The following is a 25,638-nucleotide window of genomic DNA, read 5'->3' as shown; positions in this document are numbered from 1 at the left end:
GGCTATGTTTAAAGCCCACAAGGAAAAAAAGAACAGTGAGCAAAATAATAGCTTTTAAAACATCAAGGCATTTGAAAAAATATTCAAGCTGTACTGTAGTATGTTGAAACAAACTAAAATTATTTAGGAAAAAACAGAAACCGTGAAAGGAAAATGTGTATCAGACTTTAGAAAAACTCAAATTAAAATCTTAAAAATATTTAAATGTAATTAAGAGAGATATTAATGAGATATGAGATAAAGGGATATAAAAGATAGGAGAATATTCATCATTTATATAGTAGGGGTCTCCTATGATGAAAACCGAGTTAGTGAAACAAAAATATTTTAAAAATTAGAATTGAAATGTTTTCTGAAATAAGAGTTGAATGCATATGCTATGTATATATGTAGAAAATGACTCAAAATAGCCAATTGCAAGACACATTCCAATAAAACTACTGAACTTTAAAGAAAAAGAGTAAATTCCTTGGAAATTCAGAAATAAGACAAACACTCACTTGGGAAAAAAAAAGTTTGTCATTATTCTTTTTGACAGTAATACTCCATGGAAGAAAAATCCGGAGTGAAATATTTAAGACCAATGAAAAGAATATGATTTGAGGCTTTTATATCTAATCAAATTACATTCAATTTCCAGGTCCATAGATAAACTGTCATTAATGCACAAAGATATAGGAAATGCCGTTCTTATAATCCTACTCTGAGGAGTCTATTACAGGATAAACTGTAGACAGTTCAATGACTGATTATCTTATTAACAGGGATAAAACAGTATTTCTTCAGATTAGAGATGTGGGAAAAGGAAGTGGATGAAACAGAAGCATTGCTCACAGGAGGAGATACACAGACAGAAGAGGGGGAGGCCAAGTGGATTATGTAAAGTAAAAGTAAGAGTTACAACAAAGGTCAAGTCCAGCCACAGCCTGGTTGGACAGGTAGAATTTTGTTGGAGTACAGCCGCCATTTTGTTTACATACTGTCTCTCCTTCTTTCAAGCTGCAACAGAACTGAGTAGTTCAACAGAGACCATATGGCCCATAAAACCCAAAACATTTGTTATTGCAGCGGTCACATTTGGAGTAGGAGAGTGAATCAGTGCATTATTTTGAAAACCAAGAAATAAAAGGGAAGAATCAAACATTTTTTTTCCCTGTCTTTCCTACAGGAGGAGGATGTTGGGGTGATTAAATATTTGATATGGAGAAGTTTCTCTTTATGGAAATATCTGGCTAATAAATGCAGAAGAAATGGAAGGAAGGAATGGATAGGAAATGACTATCAGGGTTGTAACCATCAGGAGAGTCACAGGGACTGCTGTGCCTCTTTAAGGAAGCAGTGAATATTGCCTACAATTCATTTGTTAAAAACCAAAAAAAAAACAAAAAAACAAAAAAAAAAAAAACCCAAAAAACCCAGAAAACAGTTAATCAAACAGGGCCTCTAGCTCTCACTACCATTTTACAGGAAATAAAGGAGACAGAACAAGATCTGAAGTGGCCCCTTAAAGATTCAATAGTTGAAACCCACTCTTCAGAAATCTGGTTTCTTTTCCTTTGAATGTTTATTTATTTTGATAGAGAGACAGCATGAGCCAAGGAGGGCAGAGAGATTGGGAGAGAGACAGAATCCCAAGCAGGATCCCTGCTGTCAGAGCAGAGCCTGACATGGGGCTCTAACTCACGAGCCATGAGATCATGACCTGAGCTGAAGTCTGACACTCAACTCACCGAGCTGCCCAGGCGCCCCCGAAATCTTGAACAAATAAACATCAGAGGGAGTCAAATCAGGTGGTGGTGGTGAAGCCTATATTTTAACAGAGACACTTAAAACCCTTTTCAACCAATCATAATAGATGGATCTAATACATTAGGATTCTGATATGAGTAATTCTTTAATATGAATATTGACTGGATATTCAATGATATGGAGGGACTTTTATTAATTTTGGGAGAGTAATAATGGTATTATGATTAAGTTTTGGGTCCTTATTTTTAAGAGACACATATTGAGATATTTTGTGGATGAAATATTGTGTGTCTGACCTGCTTCAATATAATAAGGGAGGGAGTGGGTGAGAGCATTTCTGGGGACTTGGTAATGAACTTGGGTAGTCGCCACTTGGAGAGTCATTATAATCCTCTCTGGAATTTTATGTATGTTTGAAATGTCTGCAGTAAAAGATTAGCATGTTTCCAATATTCCTAGGGTCAAAATTATGAAATGAGTTCTGAAATGGTCCTACTTTAAATATGAAATTGCATTTAAATATTAAGTTCAGTTACAGCATAGTCATAAAACTTACTTTGCAAATGATTTCATTAATAAATTCTTGGTAAAGGAATTATGATAAAATACTTCTTTAATGAATCAAATCTCCCTTCTTTATTACTTTATTCATATGACATATGGCTGAAGACCACGGGACAGCTACTTCTAAAGCAGGGATAAACCTTTAGACCATTAATTAATTAACCTAATTTACATAATGTTCTTATTTTTGCATAGCTAATGAACTAGAGGTTGATTATAGGCCATTAAGAGTCATTAATAAGTGAAACAGTGATTTAAATATACGAGTTTGTATTACAGACTCACGAGGCAGAGGTCAGTCACGAAATGTTAGTAACAGTATTAAAAGCATCAGGCATTAAACAAACCAACATTTAGCTTTTAGACTTCATTCACTTCTGAGAGGCTAATTCAGGAACCTGATAACTGGTCTCAGTTCTACAGGCAAACTTGGGCACGTGTAAGAACACTAATGGGTACATTAGCTAAATTTTTATTAGCCTTAGGTTTACATTAAAGTAACGAGAACTAGTTGTAACACACTCACATAAAAGTTATCGCTTTGTCTTTATTCCGAGAATTTGGAGCTGTTTCTTGAAAACTGCCAAGTTCGACGACCTATATATTTAGGTTTTTCTTTCTAAATCTGTTTCTTTTTTTTTTTTCAAATAAAGATGGCAAATACAGTTTTCAAATAGCTTTCATATTTTTCTTAGTTGCAAGAATGTAGTTTACATTATATAATTTAGAACCACTCTTTTTGACTCCTGGTTCAGACAATTCAGTTGACAATTTGAAGCTTCCTCTATATTTTATAAAAATATAATTGCCTGCAGCTTAAAGATTTTAAAAACTGAAGAAACTGGTCTGCTATTTAAAATTTTTTTAGTGTTTATTTTTGAAAGAGAGAGAGACAGACTGTAAGCAGGGGAGGGTCAGAAAGAGAGAGGGAGACACAGAATCCGAAGCAGGCTCCAGGCTCTGAGTTCAGCACAGAGCCCCATGAGGGGCTCAAACTCACAAATAGTGAGATCATGACCTGAGCTGGTCGGATGCTTAACCGACTGAGCCACCCAAGTGCCCCTGGCCTGCTATTTTTAAACAATTTGATTATGCAAGTGATGAATAATCACTGAACACAACTTAATTTCTTTAATTCCAAAGGTACACCCTGTATAATCTGATTTTTTTTTCAAATGACTTGGTTGTACCTTTACGAGCAAGGTGCAGCTCTCTACCTAGATCAGGAGTCATTATTGTCATGACCATCCACTACTGACCTGGAAGAGGAGATTGGAGGGCACATGGCCTGGTCTCCTTTCTCACACTGCCTGGAGCTCTCTCCCTCTGGCACCTGCATCCTGCTGGGGCCTCTCACTCACTCTTCCTTTTCCCTGCTCCCCCTTCTACAGAGGTTGATTTATTTTTCCTTTTTTTTTAATATGAAATTTATTGTCAAACTGGTTTCCATACAACACCCAGTGCTCATCCCAACAGGTGCCCTCCTCAATGCCCATCACCCACCTTCCCCTCCCTTCCACCCCCCATCAATCCTCAGTTTATTCTCAGTTTTTAAGAGTCTCTTATGGTTTGTCTCCCTCCCTCTCTTTTTTTTCCCTTCCCCTCCCCCATGGTCTTCTGTTAAGTTTCTCAGGATCCACATAAGAGTGAAAACATACAGTATCTGTCTTTCTCTGACTGACTTATTTCACTTAGAATAACACTCTCCAGTTCCATCCACATTGCTACAAAAGGCCATATTTCATTCTTTCCCATTGCCAAGTAGTATTCCATTGTGTATATAAACCACAATTTCTTTATCCATTCATCAGTTGATGGACATTTAGGCTCTTTCCGTAATTTACCCAAGGGATACAGGAGTGCTGATGCATAGGGGCACTCATACCCCAGTGTTTACAGCAGCACTTTCAACAATAGCCAAATTATGGAAAGAGCCTACAGATGCTGATTGAAGGAGCACCAGCACGGGAAGGACCTGGAGCCAAAGGTCACTGTTTCAGAGTCCCATTTCACCCTCTCTCTGGGCCTCTGTTCTACCAATGGTTAGATTAGATTTTTCTCTGGTCTTCTATACTGTTAAAAAAAGTTGGTGTGATTATAAAAAGATGAACTCCCTGAAGTGCAAAGGAGTAGTACCTGTGTGGATGGAAAAGACCAGCCTTTCTCTCGTTATTAGTAACATCTCCCAGAACCTCTGCTGGGTCCCTTCACAAATTGGCTTTACTTGCTCTCCTGTGCATCCCACAGACAGGTGCGGGAGAAAGATTTTGGAGTGAAAAGATGTGAGCTTCAATCTCCAGGTTTTCATTTACCTGCAGTGTCATTTTTAGAAAAGTCGCTTAACCTTTTCTTATCTTGTCTTCGTAAAATAGGAATAATAATTTTCATCTCCTAGAAATGGACGTGAGTTAAATATCACGCCATGCATAATTTACAATATATGTTAGTCACTGTTTGAAGATGCATTTTCCACATTTTCCTCTGCACTTAAGAAAATCCGTAAGTACAAGAAGCCACACAATTCAGAGAATGTTGAACAATCCCCTCCCGTTAACAGTACATTCCAGAGAGTTTACCAGTCTTACAGTGAGACTGAGAATAAAGGTTATTCTAACAATAGCGTATACAAAATCTGGAGATGGCATGTTATTGCCTTGATATTTCAGGAGTACGAAATCGCTCCTTGTACCGTCCTGCCTCAGTGGCTGAAGTGGATGTGGAGTCAGCCCTAAGTGCTGATGGTCTCCCAAGCTCTCCCCTGATAACTTTCAGACATGTGTATTTCATTAGGAAATGAGCAGAAGCACCCCAAAATTCTTAAAAGTGCCGAAGTAACATGACTCACTTTTCGAAGGAACTCGGAGATTGGCGAGGACCACTTCCAGGGAATCAGCCTGGACGCGAAGCACATAGCTCGTTCTTGTCTCATAATCCAGAGGGGCATTGACATAGATAACACCCGTGATGTTGTGGATTCCAAACAGACCTGCAGTTAAAACACAGCTTCTTGATCATTTCCTTCACACTATAAGAGGAAAATTAAAAAGTCGCTTTAAAAGCCCTGTGATTTTAAAAGCACTTCTTTTTTTTTAAAGTGTATTTTTGAGAAAGTGAGTGGGGGAGGGGTGGAGAGAGAGAGAGAGAGAGAGAGAGAGAGAGAGAGAGAGAGAGAGAGAGAGAAACTCTCAGGCAGGCCCCATGCTGTCAGCACGGAGCCTAGTGCAGGGCTCGATCTCATGAACTGTGACATTATGACCTGAATTGAAATCAAGTGCCGGATGCTTAACCAACTGAGCCACCCAGGTGCCCCTAAATCACTTCTTGTAACAAGAGTAATGTGTGAGGGGTGCCTGGGTGGCTCTGTCGGTTAAACCTCTGCCTTGGGCTCAGGTCATGATCTCACGGTACATGGGTTCGAGCCCTGCATCGGGCTCTGTGCTGACAGCTCAGAGCCTGGAACTTGCTTCTGATTCTGTGTCTCCCTCTCTCTCTGAGCCTCCCTCACTCACACTCTGTTTTTCAAAAATAAATAAATGTAATACGTAATACGTGAAAGTGACAGGAGGCTTTCACAAACTTTAGATTATCATCAGTGCATCCCTACGTGAATACCCTGATTTTCCAGTTACTTTGAGATTCTCCTGGAAATCAATGTCTCATCAGTCAATTACATTTGGGAAGCACTGCACACTCAATCAGTCACAGTAGATTTGGATGGTCCTCCACATCCTAGGGGGCATTAGACTTTGGTGATATTTAGGGAGGGGGCATAACAGCACAGTGGGAACAAAGAAGAAAGGCAGCAAGAAAAGTAAGATGTGAGCATTGGCTGCAGGGAGAGCAATTTCTAGTTAATGGTTGGTCATTGAAACACTTAGAATTTCCTTGAAAATTGCTTAACGGCATTTATTTATATTCATTCATATAAATATTTAATATTGAATCTTTATGTACTTACTACATGTATATTGACTCTTTCCTGACCGCTTACGACATGCCTGGCCGTCCAGTTTATCAAAAGAGAAAAACAGGACAACAGGTAGACAACAGGAAGCACAAGCGGGGGAGGGGAAGAAAGAGAAAGAGAGAGACAGAGAGAGAGAGAGAGAGAGGCACAGAATCCAAAGCAGGCTCCAGGCTCTGAGCCCAAAGCGGGGCTTGAACGCACGAACTGCGAGATCATGACCTGAGCCGTAGTCAGACGTTTAACCGACTGAGCCCCCCCCCAAGGCACCCCAAATATACCAATTACTTTTAAGTTGGAGAGGATTTTATTAGAAAAATGGGGTAAGTAGTAATTCAATCCAAAATGAATCTCAGAGCCCAGTTTGTTAGTTTATGGCGAAAACAGAGACTGAGGATCCACTCACCCTCTTCGTTTCCTGAGACAATGGAGTACACGATACTCTGATTGATGGCCGCTGCAGAAATGACACCAACTGTTGTGCCTCTGGCAGCAAGTTCGCTCACTGGAGGGGGTCTGCAGGTTTTAGAAGATGATTCATTTTTTACAGTCCATTTGTCAAGACAGAGTTTGGAATTCAATAATACAATGTGTTAGTTTAAGTGTGTCTGTGCGTTTATTTGAATAATACATTTTCTGAAGTTTTCACGGTAGTCCCACATTGAGACGCCAGCCCTAAGAAACTGGGTTCAAAATGATGCAAATGATCTCGGTTACGAATGCCATGTCACCTGCATTATTTTTAATTTGGGATAAAATTTAATTTCAGATACTATTTTATTATCTGCCAAACATCCTACAAAATTCTCTCTACTTGTTTCTCTACGGTACCTTCTGAACTGAAAGCAAGCGGTTCTGATCTGCTCCCTCAACTTGCTAAAGTGTAATGTTGCTCTTGTGTTGTTGACGTTAGCAAACTTAAGCAAATAGCTTCCAGATGACTCTTTCTAGCCCTTATTCTTGCTCGACCGGGAAGTTCTAACGGTTCTAAGAGTATTTGAACGGATGGTGTCACAAAACTCACCTTTCTCTTGAACTCGCTTATTTCACTCAACTGCAGCCATGTGATGCCCTCAGTGTTGGGATTATTCACTTAATTTCCAATCTACATTTCCAACAACACAACTGATTCTCAAATTCTCCATTTTATTTTACAATATCGGTTACTCTAACTAGGCTATCCTAGCTTTAATCGTAAGTTAATGAAAATAATCTCGCTTTTATAAAACACAGGTATTTATACTACCCAGATCCAACAGATTAAAAAAAAAAAATTGGCAACCGAGAGGTTTGGACAGCATCTCTGAATCTTTCTGTGGTCTAGCCAATGCAACTTCTGTAACCTTCCTCATCTTTCTTTCCTCCAGCTGACAAGATGAACCCTGCTGTCATTTCTTCCACATGACTTTTTCTTAGGATACTTACTCTTCTAATATCACTGCTTATTTTTTTCTCCATGCTCTCAATTCTTCTCATCTGGATTACACTGTGTGGTTACCCTGTGCTGTCACTGAGCTCTTTGATAACAAATCCTGAACTATAATAACATTCCGGAAAATTAATTCTATCCCACCCTTTATAAACATGTCCAGATTGCTGAGCTCTTTGCCCCTTTAGTCCATATGCTCAGTTACGTGACCTAAATGTAAATAAAGTGATCTCCTTTACAGATGCTTTAACCCTTAATGGGGGACCATATATATTCAGTATACGTTCAAGACCTATGTTTTTTTTTTGGCTAAATAAACACTAACCTATATAACTTTTAATGAAAATGATAAAGTATGTATGTACACATGTATTTTGTTCTCGCCTTCTTTTGTTACAGTATCCAAATGTCACTTTGGACAACAACACCTCCTCCATACCCAGTATACGTGGTTGGGGTAAGGTCTCCCCAGGCCCCAGGGTGTATGGATAGACTCATTATCCACCTCTGGCCACTGAGGGTACTTTTTCTCCTTTGCTCAGTGTTCATGTCTCCTGTAAAACCAATGGCAGTCTTGCCCATAAATTTTATTTTAAGTGCTAGAAAAAAATGTTTGCAAGAATTTTCATGTTTTTTGATGTTACCCTGTGAGAAGGTTCTTGTTGATCATGATACCAGCACAAATGAAATAACCACAGGCTGGAAATAGATCCCTTGGACTAGTATTCTAAATGCTGCTATACTTAACATGAGGTGAGTTCATCATTTCAGCCGCTGAAACACATTGTCTTTTATCTAGGATTTCTATCATCTCCAACCAAAAATGTTCCCACTAATTAAAAAGGAAGTTGTTTAGGTTAGAAAAGGAGACATTTGCCGAGGCAGATACTTGTAAAATAAGATATCTGGGATAACACAATTACATTCTATGAGCAATTTATGTACATGTGGGCACAGTGTCAGTTTAGTGAGATAAAGATGCCTCTGGTAATTTGAATGGAGACAAAAAGGAGATATTTACCAAAGCGACCCAAAGGCTGGTTTTGATGGGGCTTTTGTATGACACTTTCGTAGGATATTTCAGATGATAAAGGAGACTTTAAAATGATTTGCTGTTTGTCCCATTGCTTAGTGATTGACCATGGTGTGTGTGAGGTCAAACACCTGGAAAGGACTAAAATCAGAGAGTCATGGAAACACGATCGTCTCCAAAATGGACCTCAACGATCGCTCCCCCTGGTATTCCTTCCTTTGTGTATGGTTCTTGTCTCACCCGACAGTCAGGCTGTGGCTGGATGTGAATCAACAGAACAAGGCAAAGAAAATGAGTTGTCACCCCAGTGATTCCATTACATAAGAATGTAGATTGTAGGCTCTGACTCCCTCCCTTGCTGGATTGGATGAAGGGGACAGGGAACTGAGAGTGATGTTGCCACCGCTCAGCAAGGAACTGAGGCCCTCGGCCCAACATCCCTCTCAACTGAATTCCACCACCAACCACATGAGTTCAGAAGCAGCCCTTTCTCTAGTCAAGCCTCACAGGAGACAGTACTCCTGGCCACCACCTCGATTCAAGCCTGGGTGCAACTATGAAAACAGAACACAGGCAACCTACTTTTGACCTTCAAAAACTTCAAGACGATATATGTGTTGTTTTCACTCATCACGTTTATAAAGCTAAGGCCACGTGCAAGAATAATGGACACACGTGGCTTGAATGTTAGGAGCAATGAGTTGTCAAAGTATGAAGATCTTAATGTTGACATAAGAAAATGTTGACATAAGAAATTCTGACATAAGAAAATGTTGACGTAAGAAAACACACATCGGCCATATTCTGGGGTGACCTTCATAAACTGAATTTCCTCTCGTGGAAGTAACATTGCTTAAATTGTTTGCTTGTCTAACTTGTTACTACTCATGAGCTGAGAGCTAAGTTTCATACTTCCCATAATTAATTTCTTGTCTGATTCTTATAAAGTACAGAAATATAAAGTCTGCAGCTAATGTACCTTCAGCTTTAACGTTAGAAAAATGCCACCATTCATTTCAAACTTTAAAAACAACATTTCGGGACGCCTGGGTGGCTCAGTCGGTTGAGCATCCGACTTCAGCTCAGGTCATGATCTTGCGGTCTGTGATTTCAAGCCCCGTGTTGGGCTCTGTGCTGACAGCTCAGAGCCTGGAGCCTGCTTTGGATTCTGTGTCTCCCTCTCTCTCTGCCCCTCCCCCACTCATGCTCTGTCTTTCTCTCTATCAAAAATAAATAAACGTTAAAAAAAAATTCAGGGGCGCCTGGGTAGCTCAGGTCCTGGGGACCCTTCCTAGACATCTTCAGTCAAGCTGGGTCTCTGTCCCCCCCAGGAGATACAGATAAGAGCACTGTAAAGACAGTGGTTCTATCTTTAACAGATATGGGCCGTGAACACTGGAGACACTGGTTTCATCCCTTTAAAACACCTCCAGGAAGGACCTCCAGAGACTCTTCCACAGTGGTGGATCCCAGCGGGGTTGGATGCCCATGGGTACCGCCACACCCCCCATGGAGCCTGGCTGCGATTTATCCCCCGAGGCCAACACTTCGGGCTTTCTTGGGCATTTTAAATAAAACCTCCAGATTCTGAATACAACTCCAACATCACCTAAACTAGCTCTTAAACAAAGCCTAAATGATATTTCAATTTAAGAAGCTCAGGTGTGAGAGATATCAAATTTACATGTGGTTCGGTCATTAATCTCACTATTCGTATTCTCCTTGCCTCCCCTAAATTTTACATGTAAAACGGCTGAATACTTTTTGACACCACACTTTTTTTGTTTTTTGGTTTTTTTTTACAGCAGTTTTCTTTTTTTATAATTGAATTTTTTTTCTAAGTTTATTTATTTATTTTGAGAGAGAGACAGAGAGGGAGAGTGAGAGAGACAGAGAATCCCAAGCAGGTTCCACACTGTCAGCACAGAGCCCAACACAGGGCTCAAATCCACAAACTGTGAGATCACGACCTGATCAAGAAGTGGATGCTTAACAGACTGAGCCACCAGGTGCCCCCAGAGTGGTTTTAGATTTCCTGCAAAATTAAACAGAAAGTATAGAGATTCTATATGCACTCCCACCCCTAGTTGTCCATATTATTAACACCCTGCATTAGTGTGGCTCATTTGTTAAAACTGATGAGCCTGTACTGATACATAATTATCAACCAAAGCCTTTTGTTGACATGAGGTTGTTCTTGCCTTGTATACTTCTATGGGTTTAGACTGATTTATAGTGTCACATAGCCATCACTACAATATCATACACAATAGTTTTGGTGATGTCAATTTCTCCTTTTCTTCAGTTATTCATCCCTCCTTCTGCCTGAACCTCTGGAAACCACTGATCTTTATACTGTCTGTGTACTTTAATGTTTATTTTTGAGAGAGAGACAGAGCACGAGATGCGGAGGGGAAGAGACAGAGAGATACACACGCAGAATCTGAAGTAGGCTCCCAACTCAGGGCTTGAACTCATGAACCATGAGATCACGACCTGAACCGAAGTCAGATGCTCAACCTACTGAGCCATCCAGGTGCCCCAGTGCCATTCTATTTTTACTGCTTACATAATATTTTGTACTAAAAAATTTTTTTTTAATCTTTATTTTTGAGAGAGACAGAGTGCAAGCAAGGGAGGGGCAGAGAGAGAGGGAGACACAGAATCCAAAGCGGGGTCCAGGCACTGAGTTGTCAGCACAGAGCCCGATGCGGGGCTTGAAGCCACAAACTGTGAGATCACGACCTGAGCCAACCGACGCTTAACCGACGGAGCCACCCAGGTGCCCCGACTGTCTATATACTTTTGCCTTTTCCAGACTGTCATATAGCCAGACTCATACAGTACATAATCTTTTTTGGACCAGCTTCTTTCCTTCACAATATGTACTTGAGCTTCCCCTGTGTCGTTTGGGGGCTTTATATTTTTATTGCTCAGTCACATTAGACTGTAAGAATGTACAACGAACAGCTGCTTTTGAGTAAGAAGAAAATTGATCAAAATAACTCCAAACTTATCGTTTAGAAATCAATCTTTGCAGATGAAGTGGAATGCAGAAAATTAACTGATACATAATTTATATGCAAAATACTTATAATTTTCTTATGGATGCATAAATTAATTCATAGATATCTGTTTAATGTTTCAAATTGGTTATTTGAAAATATAGATGACAATAAATCTCTCTCAATTAAATACATTTTAACATATCTGAATCATCTGAATAATGCCTACATAATTACAGATTTTGCAGTTTTCAGTGGCAGACCCAGTTTTTACAGTATAAATATAGATGAAACAATTATTCTATAATTTAAAATCTACTTTTATTGTCGGGCTCAAGAAGTAACAGTAAAAGTAAATGTTATATGTGTTACATAAAGCTCCTAATTATTTTAAATGCTGTGCAGTTTAGGATATAAAAGTGTGTGTAAATAGATGCTATAAAATTTCACTGGGATTCAATCTCGCTCTATTGCTTTCTTTCTACTGAGAGACAAATCTAATTTATTTTGACATGTCTGAACTCAATATATTTGCAAATCAGTGTCAATTAAGGAACTGTTTTTATATCTACTATAAGGGAATTTAATGAAAATAGGAAGGAAAAAAAATCCACTGGAACTTCTATTATTTGTAACCTTGGAGTAACTGCATCAGGCTGATCTGATTTTAAATATTTAACCAAGACAAGTGGTTTTAAAAGAACATGAACCAGGAGAGAAATGGCAGCTTTCCCAGTACTTTTACGGTGGGTTATAGAAAAGAAGATTAGTAAAGAACCAAGTGGTTAGAAACTGCTTTTTGTTTTTTTGTTTTTTTTTTTTTACATCTTTTCCAAAGCGTACTTGCTTTTTAAGAGTTTGGGTTCTTTTCAGATCCATGAAGTGTCTCCATGTTGAAGACAAGCAAACCTAAACCCTGAATAGTAATCAATTCCTCAAGTCCAGAAAACTATCTGAAATCCAAACCTGCAGTCTCAGATGTGTGTCTTCCTTGGTTTCACTTATTGTTCTCATTAACAGACCTTTTCTAATTTCTCTTAGTCACTGGTTCCCAAATTTTATAAGAATTAGCTGAAGAACTTATTAAATTTTCAGATCTTCAAGGCGCCTGGGTGGCTCAGTCTGTTAAGGGTCTGACTTCAGCTCAGGTCATGATCTCACAATTGGTGGGTTCAAGCCCCACATCGGGCTCAGGGCTGACAGCTCAGAGCCTGGAGCCTGCTTCGGATTCTGTCTCCTTCTTTCTCTGCCCTTCCTCTGCTCACACTCTGTCTCTCTCAAAAATAAATACACATTTAAAAAAATAGTAAAATTTTCAGATCTTCTGGATGTTTAAAGATTCTGATTTAGTAGGTCCATGGGGTCAGACCAAGGAATATCATTTATAAAATTCTGGCCCTCATACTTACTACCTATGGGACCCTGGAAAAATTCTTACCTTTCCTGTTCTTATTTCTTTACCTGTAAAGTGGGGACATTACTTACTTAGAAAATTGTGTACTAAGCCACATGTACAAAAAGCTTTCCTTAAACCTAGCACATCGTAAGTACTCCATAAATTATAGCTTTATTAATACACTATTTTATGGGTTATACATCTGAAAGTTTAGCATAAACATTATAATGATATACAAGCTTGTCTTACAGACAGGAACAATAGAAAATAAAACTTAAATACTTTCCAGCAAAAGAAGTCACTAACGAAGCACCTAAGACAACTTATTAAATGGGTGCGAATACTTGCAAACGATATATCCATAAGGAGTTAATATTCAAAATACATAAATAACTTCTACATCTCAACATCAAAAAAGAATAATCTAATCTAAAAATGGGCAAATGAATAGACTTTTCTCCAAAGAAGATATACTAACGACCAACAGGTATATGAAAAGATGCTCGACATCACTCGTCAGGGAAATGCACATCATAACCATGATGAGATATCACTTCACACCTGTCAGAATGGCTGAAATCAACAACACAAGAGAAACAGCAGGTGTTGGTGAGGATGTGGAGAAAGGGGACCCCTTGTGCACTGTTGGTGGGAATGCAAACTGCTGTAGCCGCTCTGGAAAACAGCGTGGAGGTTCCTCAAAAAATGAACAGCAGATACATGAGAGTGATGAATCACTGAATTCGACTCCTGAAAACAGTATTACCCTATATGTTAACTTATTACAATTTAAATGACAATTTAAAAAAAGCGTATGTCTGAATCTTTTTAAAAGTAAAGATTTTGGACTGAAGATCAAAAATTACTTGGTTTGGCCACAGATTCAAGTATGATTCCCACTTTTTTCACCTTTAGATCTCCTGAAAAATACTCGGATGGCCTCCTTTCAATCGTAAAGAGACAGTCACATCAATGCTTCTGCTATAGGACACTTACGAGGATTTGCTGCAGTAACTCACTACACCTGCCCTCACCTTCCTACATAGTTCTCAGAGCTTAAACTATGCCACTTGATGTTTCAAAATAAAGGAGTGCATTTCTTCTTGTTTTCAAAAAAAAAAAAAAAAAAGAGAAAGAGAGGGAGAAAAGAAAAACAGAATTACGGCAATGCCACATCTGGGGTACACACACAAAAGAAAAGAAATCACTATTTTGGAGAGTTATTTGCACTCCCATATTTACTGCAACAATATGGCTTATCATAGCAGTTTGCTTATCACAGCCAAGACATGGAGACGGCCTGTGTGCCCACTGGTGGATGAATGGATAAAGTAAAAAAAAACAACAACACGTATTTTATATTACTGGCTTCTGCTTTGGAAAACTCGCAGTTGTAAATGATTTCTCTGCCTCTCTGAGATGTAAATCTTTTAAAAAGCCAGAACTGTTTCCCTCAAGGACCTGAGTTTGAAACATCATCATGAAGGGAAATAGAGGTCCTGACTTCCACAGGGTAGGATCTGGACTTGGGTGGCAATCACTCCAAATTGTGAGGGTTATGCAGTAACAGGTGATGGAGGCACATAGGAAAAACAAAATTCTGGTCACAAATACCAATCCAGGAGTCATCAAGCATTTATAGGACACCTAGCTTGAGCACAGTACTGTATTTATAGGTAGCAATGACCCTATGATTCATTTACCTGTGACAGCCCCCAGTCGTGCCCATTGCCCTGGTTTAAATTATTATAGGGTGTCCCCCTTTACTCTCATTAGTGTCCTACTTTGGGGAATAAATCATATGATCTTCACTGCATTAGACACCATAGGGATACAGTTAAGGGGGAAACGTAGCTCTCTCACTTAAATCTACATTCTACCCAGTGAGATGAAGCACATACGTACTCAGGTTTACTTCTTTCCACTTTGGAGTCCACGTATTTTGCCATTAGTGTAGTAACTCCTGCTTTCCCTTGTTTGCAATCGCCTGGACTATCTCTCCCTGTCAGTCTCTTGGTGTGTGTGTATGTGTGTGCTTTCCTCTTAAATATGCTGTTTAGGGGTGCCTGGGCGGTTCAGTCAGTTGAGTGTCCAACTTTGGCTCAGGTTATGATCTCACAGTTTGTGGGTTCGAGCCCCGCGTCGGGCTCTGTGCTGACAGATCAGAGGCTGGAACCTGCTTTCGATTCTGTGTCCCTCCCCTGTTCGTGCTCTGTCTCACTCTGTCTCCCAAACATAAATAAATGTAAAAAAATAATTTAAAAAAACATGCTGTTTACTGGCCTAGAACCCCGTGTGAAAAGCTGACCGGAAACAACACAGGATGAGAAGATGAGGCAAAAGGGCACAGCCACTGAGCTCCAGAGCACCTTGGAGATGCGCGACTTTGCCATTATAAATTGGTGATAAAAATGCCATGATTGCAAATCAACATTTCAGTCGTGCAAAAATCTACTTTCCTGACGGAGTGGGGAAGCGGGGTGATCTTCCATGAAACACCTCTGCTTGTATCTCTTGCTTCACATCAGTCAGCGTCCTTGGAATCTCCGTGATAACGAACAAGGTCGGTAGTGGGGCTCCTAAGAGCCTTCACATCTGCTCCCCTCCACGCAGTCCCTCCCCAAGATCCATCCTGACGCTCTATGTCAGATCTCGATTTTAGGAAAGTCTCCAGCTTCCCTCCTTCTGGACCTGACTGCACACTGCTCTCTTCCTGGCACAGTCCTGCTTCATTCTTTAGGGCTGTACCTCACCGCTGCTTTATCTGGGAGATTTTCATGTAGGTCTCACCTATGTCTGTCCCTCGCGACTGTCCAGATGTGGCCCGAGCTGCCATTGTCCTTTGCGTGTGATCCCGCGGCTTTCTTTTGACTAAGTCCACACTGGTGCACTCAGACCCCTTCCCGGCTGACGTCCACAGCGGTCAAGTTTCTTTTTAAAGCTCCCATCTACCCTCATCACCTTTAGTCCGAGGTGCTCACCAAGGTTCAGCAGTTTCCCAGTGCTCCGGGAATGAAATGTCACGGATTTCCGTGTCATGTCACAGCCCTGTCGCTCACTGTCTCTTCTTCAACAGTACTGACCTTCCCCCAATTCCTGGAATGTGTCCTCCTCCTGTCCAGTGAGAACTTCTTATTTCCTCCCAGTTCCTGAGCCCATCACTGCTTCCCACTTATTCACATGTCTGCCATTTGCAGGGAAATCTTCTCTCACGTCCTTTGTGGCTTGCCCCTGTGTGCTCTGTTGGAAGTGCCCATGGGGCCACGTTCCGTTCGTAGATGTCACGTGTCAGTTTGCAGTTTTAACCTGATTGCTATGGTCATTGTTTTGTTCCAAAGGAGTGAGTTCCTCATCACTGGGGTGGCTGTTCCAGGATGTCCAAATGGGAGCTTATCTGAAAATGTAGGACTGTAACAGCTCACATGAGTTCTGCCTCTTGTATTCCCAGCAAAAGACCAAGGTTTTGTGTTTGTTTCATTTTTTACTGAGAAAATTAGTGCACTTTTGTGTTGTGTGTGTGTGTGTGTGTGTGTGTGTGTGTGTGTGTGTTGCTGGAGACAATTACTTACACTTCATTTTTTTTACTTTTACTTTTTGGCATAAGTCTGTACTTGTGTACTGGCAGGGCACCAATAACACGTACATAACCAGTGTTGCTTCTATTCTCGCTGTGTATAAACTCATTTTTTAAAAATGTTTATGTTTTGATAGAGAGAGGGGTGGGAAGGCAGAGAGAGAGGGAGACACAGAATCTGAAGCAGGCTCCAGGCTCTGAGCTGTTAGGACAGCACAGAGCCCTAAGCAGGGCTCGAACTCCCAGAATGGGAGATCATGACCAGAGCTGAAGTTCGATGCTCTACTGACTGAGCCACCCAGCTGCCCCTCACTGTGTATAAACTCCTTGAGAACGATGCCTACATCTTAAAAATCTTTGCATGGCCAACACCTGGGACAAGCCTGTTAAAGAATAATATCACAGCTATTTTTTTAAGCATGTGCTCTGTACTAGGTTCTTCACAAAGCTCTTTGTCTCACATATAAATACTTATACAATATTTATATCTCTAGGAAAGCTGGCCTCAGGGAGCTTCAGTAACTTCACCAAGTTCAACCAACACCTGCCATCCAGCAGCCATGATTCAAACCTTGGCATTGTTGTATCATTTTGCCTCATAAAGTTTGCATTAATTATTAATAAAATAAAAATAATGTGCCCTAGTATATGTTGCACTTGAACTAAAAAGTTCCCACAGATGTAATGCAATGAGAGAAGAATGGAATCTATGACAACACTCTTTGTATCTGAAAACTTGTTTTCAATTGTAAACAGTGGATTGAAACAATAGCCAAATTATGGAAAGAGCCTAAATGTCCATCAACTGATGAATGGATAAAGAAATTGTGGTTTATATACACAATGGAGTACTACGTGGCAATGAGAAAGAATGAAATATGGCCCTTTGTAGCAACGTGGATGGAACTGGAGAGTGTTATGCTAAGTGAATAAAACCATACAGAGAAAGACAGATACCATATGGTTTCACTCTTAGGTGGAGCCTGAGAAACATAACAGAAACCCATGGAGGAGAGGAAGAAGAAGAAAAAAAAGAGGTTAGAGTGGGAGAGAGCCAAAGCATAAGAGACTCTTGAAAACTGAGAACAAACTGAGGGTTGATGGGGGGTGGGAGCGTGGGTGATGGGTATTGAGGAGGGCACCTTTTGGGATGAGCACTGGGTATTGTATGGAAACCAATTTGACAATAAATTTCAAAAAAAAATAAAAATAAACAGTGGATTGGTTGATTGATTATTTAGTTATTTATTATAGAGGTTGGGGGGCACCAGAGAGAGAGAGAGAAAGAATCTGAAGCAGGCTCTGGACTCAATGTGGAACTTGTGGGGTCGATGTGGGGCTCAATCCCATGACCCCAGGATCATGACCCTGAGCCAAGATCAAGAATCAGATTCTAAACCAACTGAACCACCCAGGCACTCCTCTAAATAGTGGATTTAATTTTTTGAAGATTGATTGATTGATTGATTGATTTAGAAGTGGGGGAGGGATAGAGAAAGGGGAAGTGAGAAAACCCCAAGCAGGTTCCGCACTGTCAGTATGGAGCCCAATGCGGGGCTTGAACTCATGAACTGCGATCATGACCCGAACTGAAACCAAGAGTCAGTCGCTCAACCTACTGAGCCATCCGGACGCCCTGTCAGTGGATCTAGAAAGAACTGCTCAAACCTGCGTCCTTTGTTGCTGGTGGGCTGGTTTCACTCTGCCGTGTGAGCAAATGTCAGACTCTACTATAACCTTGAAGAATGAAGGAGAATTAAATTCCATGCGGATACACAGGGAGCCTATGAAAGCAGTAATGAAGACCGCTGGAGCTACTCTTTTCAGTAGTTAACAAGGCAAAATCTATTACCTTTGAGGCAAGATTTTAGTAGTGCCATAAAAGCACAGGAAATGTTATCTTCAGGTAAAGTCAACTCTCATATTGGACAATAAATCTAAATTAAAATAGTAAACAACCCTAGCAAACAAGTAAGGCCCTCTGCATTTATTTTATATGATAGTAAGAGTTTTCAGATTGTTTTTTTCTTCTTTAGTTTTTGGAACCAAGATCAAAAGTTCTTCCCAAACTATTGTACTTATTGATTAAAAATCTTTTCTCAAAGTCCCATGTCCAAACCTGTGAGGTTTATACGAGAATAATGGCAACACTCCTCAATGTAAGGTAACTTTAATTCTCTTGACTAATGGGATGGTCACCAGAGCAGCTCACCATTTCCTTGGCATTGTGATAACATTGTTTTCATTTTTCACAGCATATAAAAACGGATTTCTGGATTTTAAATTACACTTTTTCTCTGTTTTTGCATGTCAGGAGGTAGACTGTTAATCCTTTTTAGTTCTTCATAAAATCTACTCTTTTTATTCTTTAATATAAAGCCTTTTGAGAAACTTATTTTAAATATAAATGGTATGAGATTTTTGCATTGCCATTTATTATAAGATTAATTCAAATTGACCAGCAGAGTATCAATCTTTTACCTTATGAGGGAAACCAAAAAGATTATTTTCTTTATTCAAGGTATTTGAATTTTTGAAAGATGTCAAGATATTTATATGCATAATATTCTTATTTTGGAGTTAATATATTAAATGTGAAGAACACTGGAAATTAAATATGACTCAATATTTTTCTAAGAGTTAGCAAATATCAACTTTTTCAAGAGGTTAATAAAAATACCTTAGGAACATTTGCCTCTTCTCTTTGGTATACATGCAAATATAAATTTTGAATTTCTGTTTTTATGGAAATTACATTTTAAAACACAGGAATCCTTAAAAATGAATATAAATGTGGCATTAAATCACACAAAGTTTAATAATCAATGTTGATACACTTCCATTTTAAATAAATACCAAAGGTATGTCTATATTGTAGCATATTTGTTTGGAAAATTTGTAAATAATTGTCTTTGGTAAAATTTTTGATAAATTGTATAAGGTACTGCATTTTTCATTCAAAATCAATATTCACATTTGGACTCCATGATCTATTCCAGACGTGCTGACCTTTCCATGATATTTACCTCTAGAACCGAGGACAAGTGAGTCCCTGTGTGTTTAGTCCATCATCCTGGGATGAAGGTCAAATATTCTTCGAATGCTAACTCACTTGACCTATAGGAGTCAATCTATTCTTAAGTAATATGTGTTTGAACTACTATGAGGATTTTGATGCTTCTGTCTGGATTAAATGAAAAGATAACATAAAATGTACTTTCTGACTATGACACTATGACTATTTTCCTGAAGAGCCAAGTAGATAATTGACTAAACCCTCTTATCAGATATGGCCACGTGGCAGCAATGAGAGTGCCCCAACAGGTCTCCAGTTACAGGAGGCGCCCTTGACCGAGGTTCCATTGCTGTGCCCTGAAGTCCATGGCTGTGTTTACGTGCAGGCCACGCTTCCTAGGTGCCCCTTCCTGATTGTGATTCAGAAAAGCGGAGATGCTAAGGTGGGTCCCTTCCTAGGAGACAATGGACTTCTCCAACTTGTGACTATCGTTTGAGGGATCCCTGATCATCATGCAGAACGTATTGAAATGACACAGTGGCCACTTCAGTGGCACACCAGCCTAGGATGTTCTACACAAATTTCTGTCTTCTTCCCTCGAGGTCAGAATGAATGTGGTTTGAAGGTTCCCTAGGTTTACTCTGCTCTCTGCTCATTTCTCTCACAAAAGTATTTTCCCTAAAGAACCTGTTAAGTCTCATCTGGATGTTTAATTGCTAGGGGATGGACCAAAAGTAACACAGGAGATCACGGCACTAAAGTTTAAGAGGGAGTATTAGTATTTCAGAAGATATAAATTAAATTTAAAATATCCATGGACATTTAGAAATCCAATTCTAGGGAAAGTAAAGACATTTAAAAAAATGTTTAATAAAGAGTCTTAATATATAATACAATAAGTATTAATATATAGAAATATTAAAATAAAGAAGAATAAATTGAATAGATTTACTATAAATTGATTTTTGTAGAGACAAAAAAGAAAATCTTAAGGGTTATAATTAGCCATTATGTAAATATTATAACGAGGAGGAAGAGTTTGTCATATGTTGTAAGATACACCAAACTAGTATAAGAAACTGTAATTGACATTTATTTCAGGTCAGCAACCACATGGTTAATATAATTTTTTTTTATCACATTAATGGCAGACGTTGCCAAGTATACAGAATTCTTTCTCCCAATAAGAATGATCCCTGTCAAGATACCTGCTAATAATTGATAGGAGGGCATTATTGGTCACCTGTCTTAAATGAGGAGTTTAGCTCAGTTTCAGACAAAGGGCAAGAGGACATGCCACCCCAAAATATGCCACTTTGTCCTATGGATTATTTTGAGCTGTAGGCACTCAAATGATAGCAAATACGAGGAGATGCTTTTCTCTGAGCTACACTTATCTGCCTAAAGACAGATCCTCCAACAGGAGCTCAAATGTCATGGATCCCCTCCCCAGGAGTTTCACTGACCAGGGAAATGGAGTTGCCACAGGAGAGCACATGTGAAGATGGACACACCAGCAATCGATTCTTTCAGGGCCCACCCCTCTTTCCTAAACATCAGTTACTCTTCCCTGAGAGGCCTTTACCCCCCTCCCCGTCCCCTGTTAAGATGGTATTTGATCCTGAAGTTTAAAGCCACCTGTTTGTGTTACTTATCTTTCCTGGGTGTCTCTCATGTGTACATGAAGTATGCATGTTAACAGACTTCTCCTTGTTTTTCTTTTGTTAATCTGTCTTTTGTTACAGGAATCTCAGTCAAGAACTAGGAAGGGGAGAGGGAAAATTAATTTTCTTCCCCTACACAGTCATACTACTTGAAAGAGGAAGCAGATGCTAAAACTGATGAAGGCTCAGAGAGAAATGCATAGAACAAAATTAAAGGAACAAATACAATAACAATAATCTCCCCACAGGGAATACCTTCCCAATATCCACAATTACGTGAAGATTGAAAGGGTGAGTTCCTCACAACTTTGTGGCAAGGATATCAGAAAAAGCAATTATTAAATTATCAGGCTGCCTACGTGATCCCTATGGGCAGTTTTGCCCATTACTGCCGTGCCCTCAAAAACAGAATTTTCATTAAGATTAACCTATTTCTCTCTGCTTCCAATGAGAATCAATCTGTGGAGAATGGTTTAAATTAAGAAACGATATTGCATAGGATATAGAGACAATCACTTGAATAGTAATAACTCAAAACTAATGACTATTTATGTAAGGTAGGGGCTAGTATTTGCATTTAATGCATTGCAAAAAAAAAAATGAAGCCATCTGGAGATACTTTGGACAAGAGAGAGGAGTTTTTTTTTTTTTTTATAATTTTTTTTTTAACGTTTATTTATTTTTGACACAGAGAGAGACAGAGCATGAACGGGGGAGGGTCAGAGAGAGGGAGACACAGAATCGGAAACAGGCTCTAGGCTCCGAGCTGTTAGCACAGAGCCCGATGCGGGGCTCGAACTCACAAACCGCGAGATCATGACCTGAGCCGAAGTCGACCGCTTAACCGACTGAGCCACCCAGGCGCCCCCTTTTTTTTTTTTTTTTTTTTTTGTAATTTTAGAGAGAGGAGTTTTAACAACAAAGGGTTAAGAGGTGCCACAGACTCTTTAAGAAATTTGTTTTGGGGCACCTGGGTGGCTCAGTTGGTTGAGCGTCAGACTTTGGCTCAGGTCATGATCTCACAGTTTGTGGGTTCAAGCCCCGTGTCGGGCTCTGTGCTGACAACTCAGGGCCTGGAGCCTGCTTTGGATTCCGTGTGTCCTTCTCTCTCTGCTCCTTCCCTACTCACACTCTGTCTCTCTCTCAAAAATAAATAAAGGTTTAAAAAAAAATTGTTTCAAGGAAAGAGGAATTTGTTTCAAGGAAAGGGAAAAGAAGGAATAAAAAATGATAACTTGAGGTACGAACTCTAAGAGACCGAAATTTCTGGCTTCTGGCGTCTCCTTGTTTGTCAAAAAGATGACCTGGAAGAACCACATAAAACAGAAATGACCCATGAAATGGAAATCTGTTACAATGTTGAAATTTTTGGCTGTGTGTTTGCCCCTAATAATATGAATGCGTGTTTATAATTTTGGAAATAAATGTTATACAGCCTGAAGAGGTCCATGCTTTTTAAAATTTTGAGAAGAATTCAGTGTTTTCTGGAAAATATAAGTGTTTATTCAATGACAAAGAGAAGAAGCAAATGATGTTTTGATTCTCCATTTCACCTAATTAAGTGACCCAAGGAGACATGGAAAAGGCCATGGAGTGAACAAAGTAAGTCTGTTTCAAGTACTATAACCGTATAGGGACCAAACAGAAATAAGTGCATAGTTGGCTTAAGAACTGCTGTAGGGGCGCCTGGGTGGCTCAGTCGGTTAAGCGTCCGACTTCAGCTCAGGTCATGATCTTGCGGTTTGTGGGTTCGAGCCCCGCGTCGGGCTCTGTGCTGACAGCTCAGAGCCTGGAGCCTCCTTCGGATTCTATGTCCCTCTCCCTCTCTCTCTGCCCCTCTCCCACTCACACTCTGTCTCTCTCTCCTTCAAAAATAAATAAACATTAAAAAATTAAAAAAAAAAAAAGAAGTGCTGTAAATCTGGCCATTATAAAAGCACACACATATCTGTATGGGGCAAATTGCTTTCTCATTATGAGATGTCTCCTACCCTTAAAAATTACTTGAAGGCAGCCCATTAGGGAATAACTTCAGTTCACAGGATTTGAGGAAAAAACAAAATTAAATATTTTCTCAGCACATATAAAACATCCCAGTATTATATACACCGTACACAAGAAAAGAATGTGAGAATTTTCTCTTCTAGTCTCGACAGGCTAAATTATTTCCCTTAATACGGGGTGGTCTTTGTAGAATCTTTGAAAAACTTTACAAACTTCATTATTTCGTTTTCAGAGAACCATTAGCAGAAAGTGAAGAAGTTTTTAAATAGGAATCGGGAACACAGACACAAGAGAAAGGGGGGTGGGCTGACATTTAGTTATATTGCTACTTGTACGTTGGTTAGCTAACCTGCTAATTATCTGCTATCAGAAACTTAGCAGGCAGTCCAGGAAGCTTTTCCTTTGGTAAATACCAAAGTATTTACTATGATGTTTGTTATTTGTTGGTTCCTCCTTGTACAATTTTAGAAGAGGTAACAATAGGTCTATTTTTGCACTCCTGCAAGGAGGCAATTACCAGTAACTGGATATTTAAATGTTTTGAATGCCATAAAAAGAATAATGGATTTTGTGTCTCTGTCGATGTAGAACTGCTACATTGGGAAATGTTTCAGCAAATAGTAAATGCCTCCTCTCAAATCTCTTTGATAGTCTCTACAAAGGGAGTTTACAGTTCGTGACTCTCACTTACACTCTGCCATAATGCTTTCTTTTTCCTTGTGATCAGGACTATTACAGTTCTCAGGAACAGGGAGAGAGTAATTAACTGTAATCAGACAACCAAACTTCACTTTGAAGTCCAGAAAGGTTTGGTTTGGGATATGTGCTATTAACATTGGATGTGCTGAAATCACTAGAAATAATTTAAAACATTCCAAAATGTCCATCTGAGATTTTCTTTGAATTCAAACAAAAAATAGTATGCATTCTTTTGTGCTTTAAGAAAAACGTGATCTATTTTACCAATACACATGGAGGAATAAAAATGTCTCTGTACCATTCCATGATGGGTTCACGTTCCCAATCTTACATGTTTTTAATGCAAAACAAGTCATATCAAGATGATATAGCAATAAAAATCTGTAACTTGTCTAAAATTACACATTCAATGTGCTAATTCTCCACCAACACTATATTCCTTTTTCCCTCAGTAAGAGAGGTGGGACTGAGGTACGTGTGTCCAGCAAGGGACAGAAGTTGTCTGCCCTTTCTGAGCTAGCTGTGGACATTTGCCTGGATTTCTGAGATAGAACATGAGCTGAGGTGAAATTTGCAAGCCGTACCTCGCTTGGTTCAGGAAATATCTGGATGTGGACTTCTGCCCCCTTTCCCTTTCCAGGGACAGAAATGGCAATGACTGGAGTAATTCTGAAACGGTGTTAGGGATGGAAGATCCTAAATTGGCCCAGGTCCCTGATGACTGTGCGAAAGAACTGCATGAAGAGTGACCGCCAACCTGAAACACTCACTTTAGATGGTCATGTGAGCCTAAGCACATTTTTGTTGTTGTTGTTTAAGTTGTTGTAATTTAAGGGTTTCTTTTCACAGCCCTCTAACCTACCCCAACTAATCTTATTATCCAAGATTTAATGACTGAGCGTTACAAAAACAAGATAACTGGATTAGGGGAGAGGGTCAGTTTAAGAATCGAGTTCAAGGGGCACCTGGGTGGCTCAGTCAGTTAAGCTTCTGACTTCAGCTCAGGTCATGATCTCATGGTTCCTGGGTTCGAGCCTGGCATCAGGCTGTGCTGACAGCTCAGAGCCTGGAGCCTGCTTCGGATTCTGTGTCTCCGTCTCTCTCTGCCTCTCTCCCACTCACTGTCTCTTTCTCTCTCTCTCTCTCTCTTAAAAATAAACATTAAAATAATTTAACAAAAAGAATGGAGTTCAATATTCTAAAATGAATGAATATTTTATCTTTAGAACCTTTCTTCACCCTAGACATCTGTTGAAACTAGTTATTCCCAAACAATTCAAGAGCCAATACGGGACTGAAAACATGCAGGACATGTAAACACGGCGAGTATCTCAGCTGGCAAAGCTACTCATCTCTGATCACCGCTTTCCCTTTGCAACCCGTGCTCATGCTTTCCCCACACCCCACCAGGGACACAAATCTTGCTTATCCTTTTATGTCCCCCCAAATTGGATCACATGAAAAAGTTTTTCCACCAGGACCAATTCTGTAATGGAAGTAGGATTTTACCTCTATCTTTGTAGGGTTTTCTGGCTGGGTCT

At 39.6% G+C, this 25,638-nt stretch overlaps 1 protein-coding gene across 1 annotated transcript in view; it reads right to left on the bottom strand.

Moving 5' to 3' along the window:
* The window catches only part of PCDH15 (protocadherin related 15), an 833,394-nt gene that overhangs the window by 132,884 nt on the left and 674,872 nt on the right, over positions 1–25,638 (bottom strand). The window contains 2 exon segments of the mRNA XM_042960326.1: positions 5,159–5,299; positions 6,684–6,793. Of these exon segments, the coding sequence (XP_042816260.1) occupies positions 5,159–5,299; positions 6,684–6,793 (251 nt within the window).

This window comes from Panthera tigris, chromosome D2, assembly GCF_018350195.1.
Source record: "Panthera tigris isolate Pti1 chromosome D2, P.tigris_Pti1_mat1.1, whole genome shotgun sequence".
In the NCBI taxonomy this organism is placed as follows: domain Eukaryota; kingdom Metazoa; phylum Chordata; class Mammalia; order Carnivora; family Felidae; genus Panthera; species Panthera tigris.
This window is presented reverse-complemented; position numbering and strand designations above follow the sequence as displayed.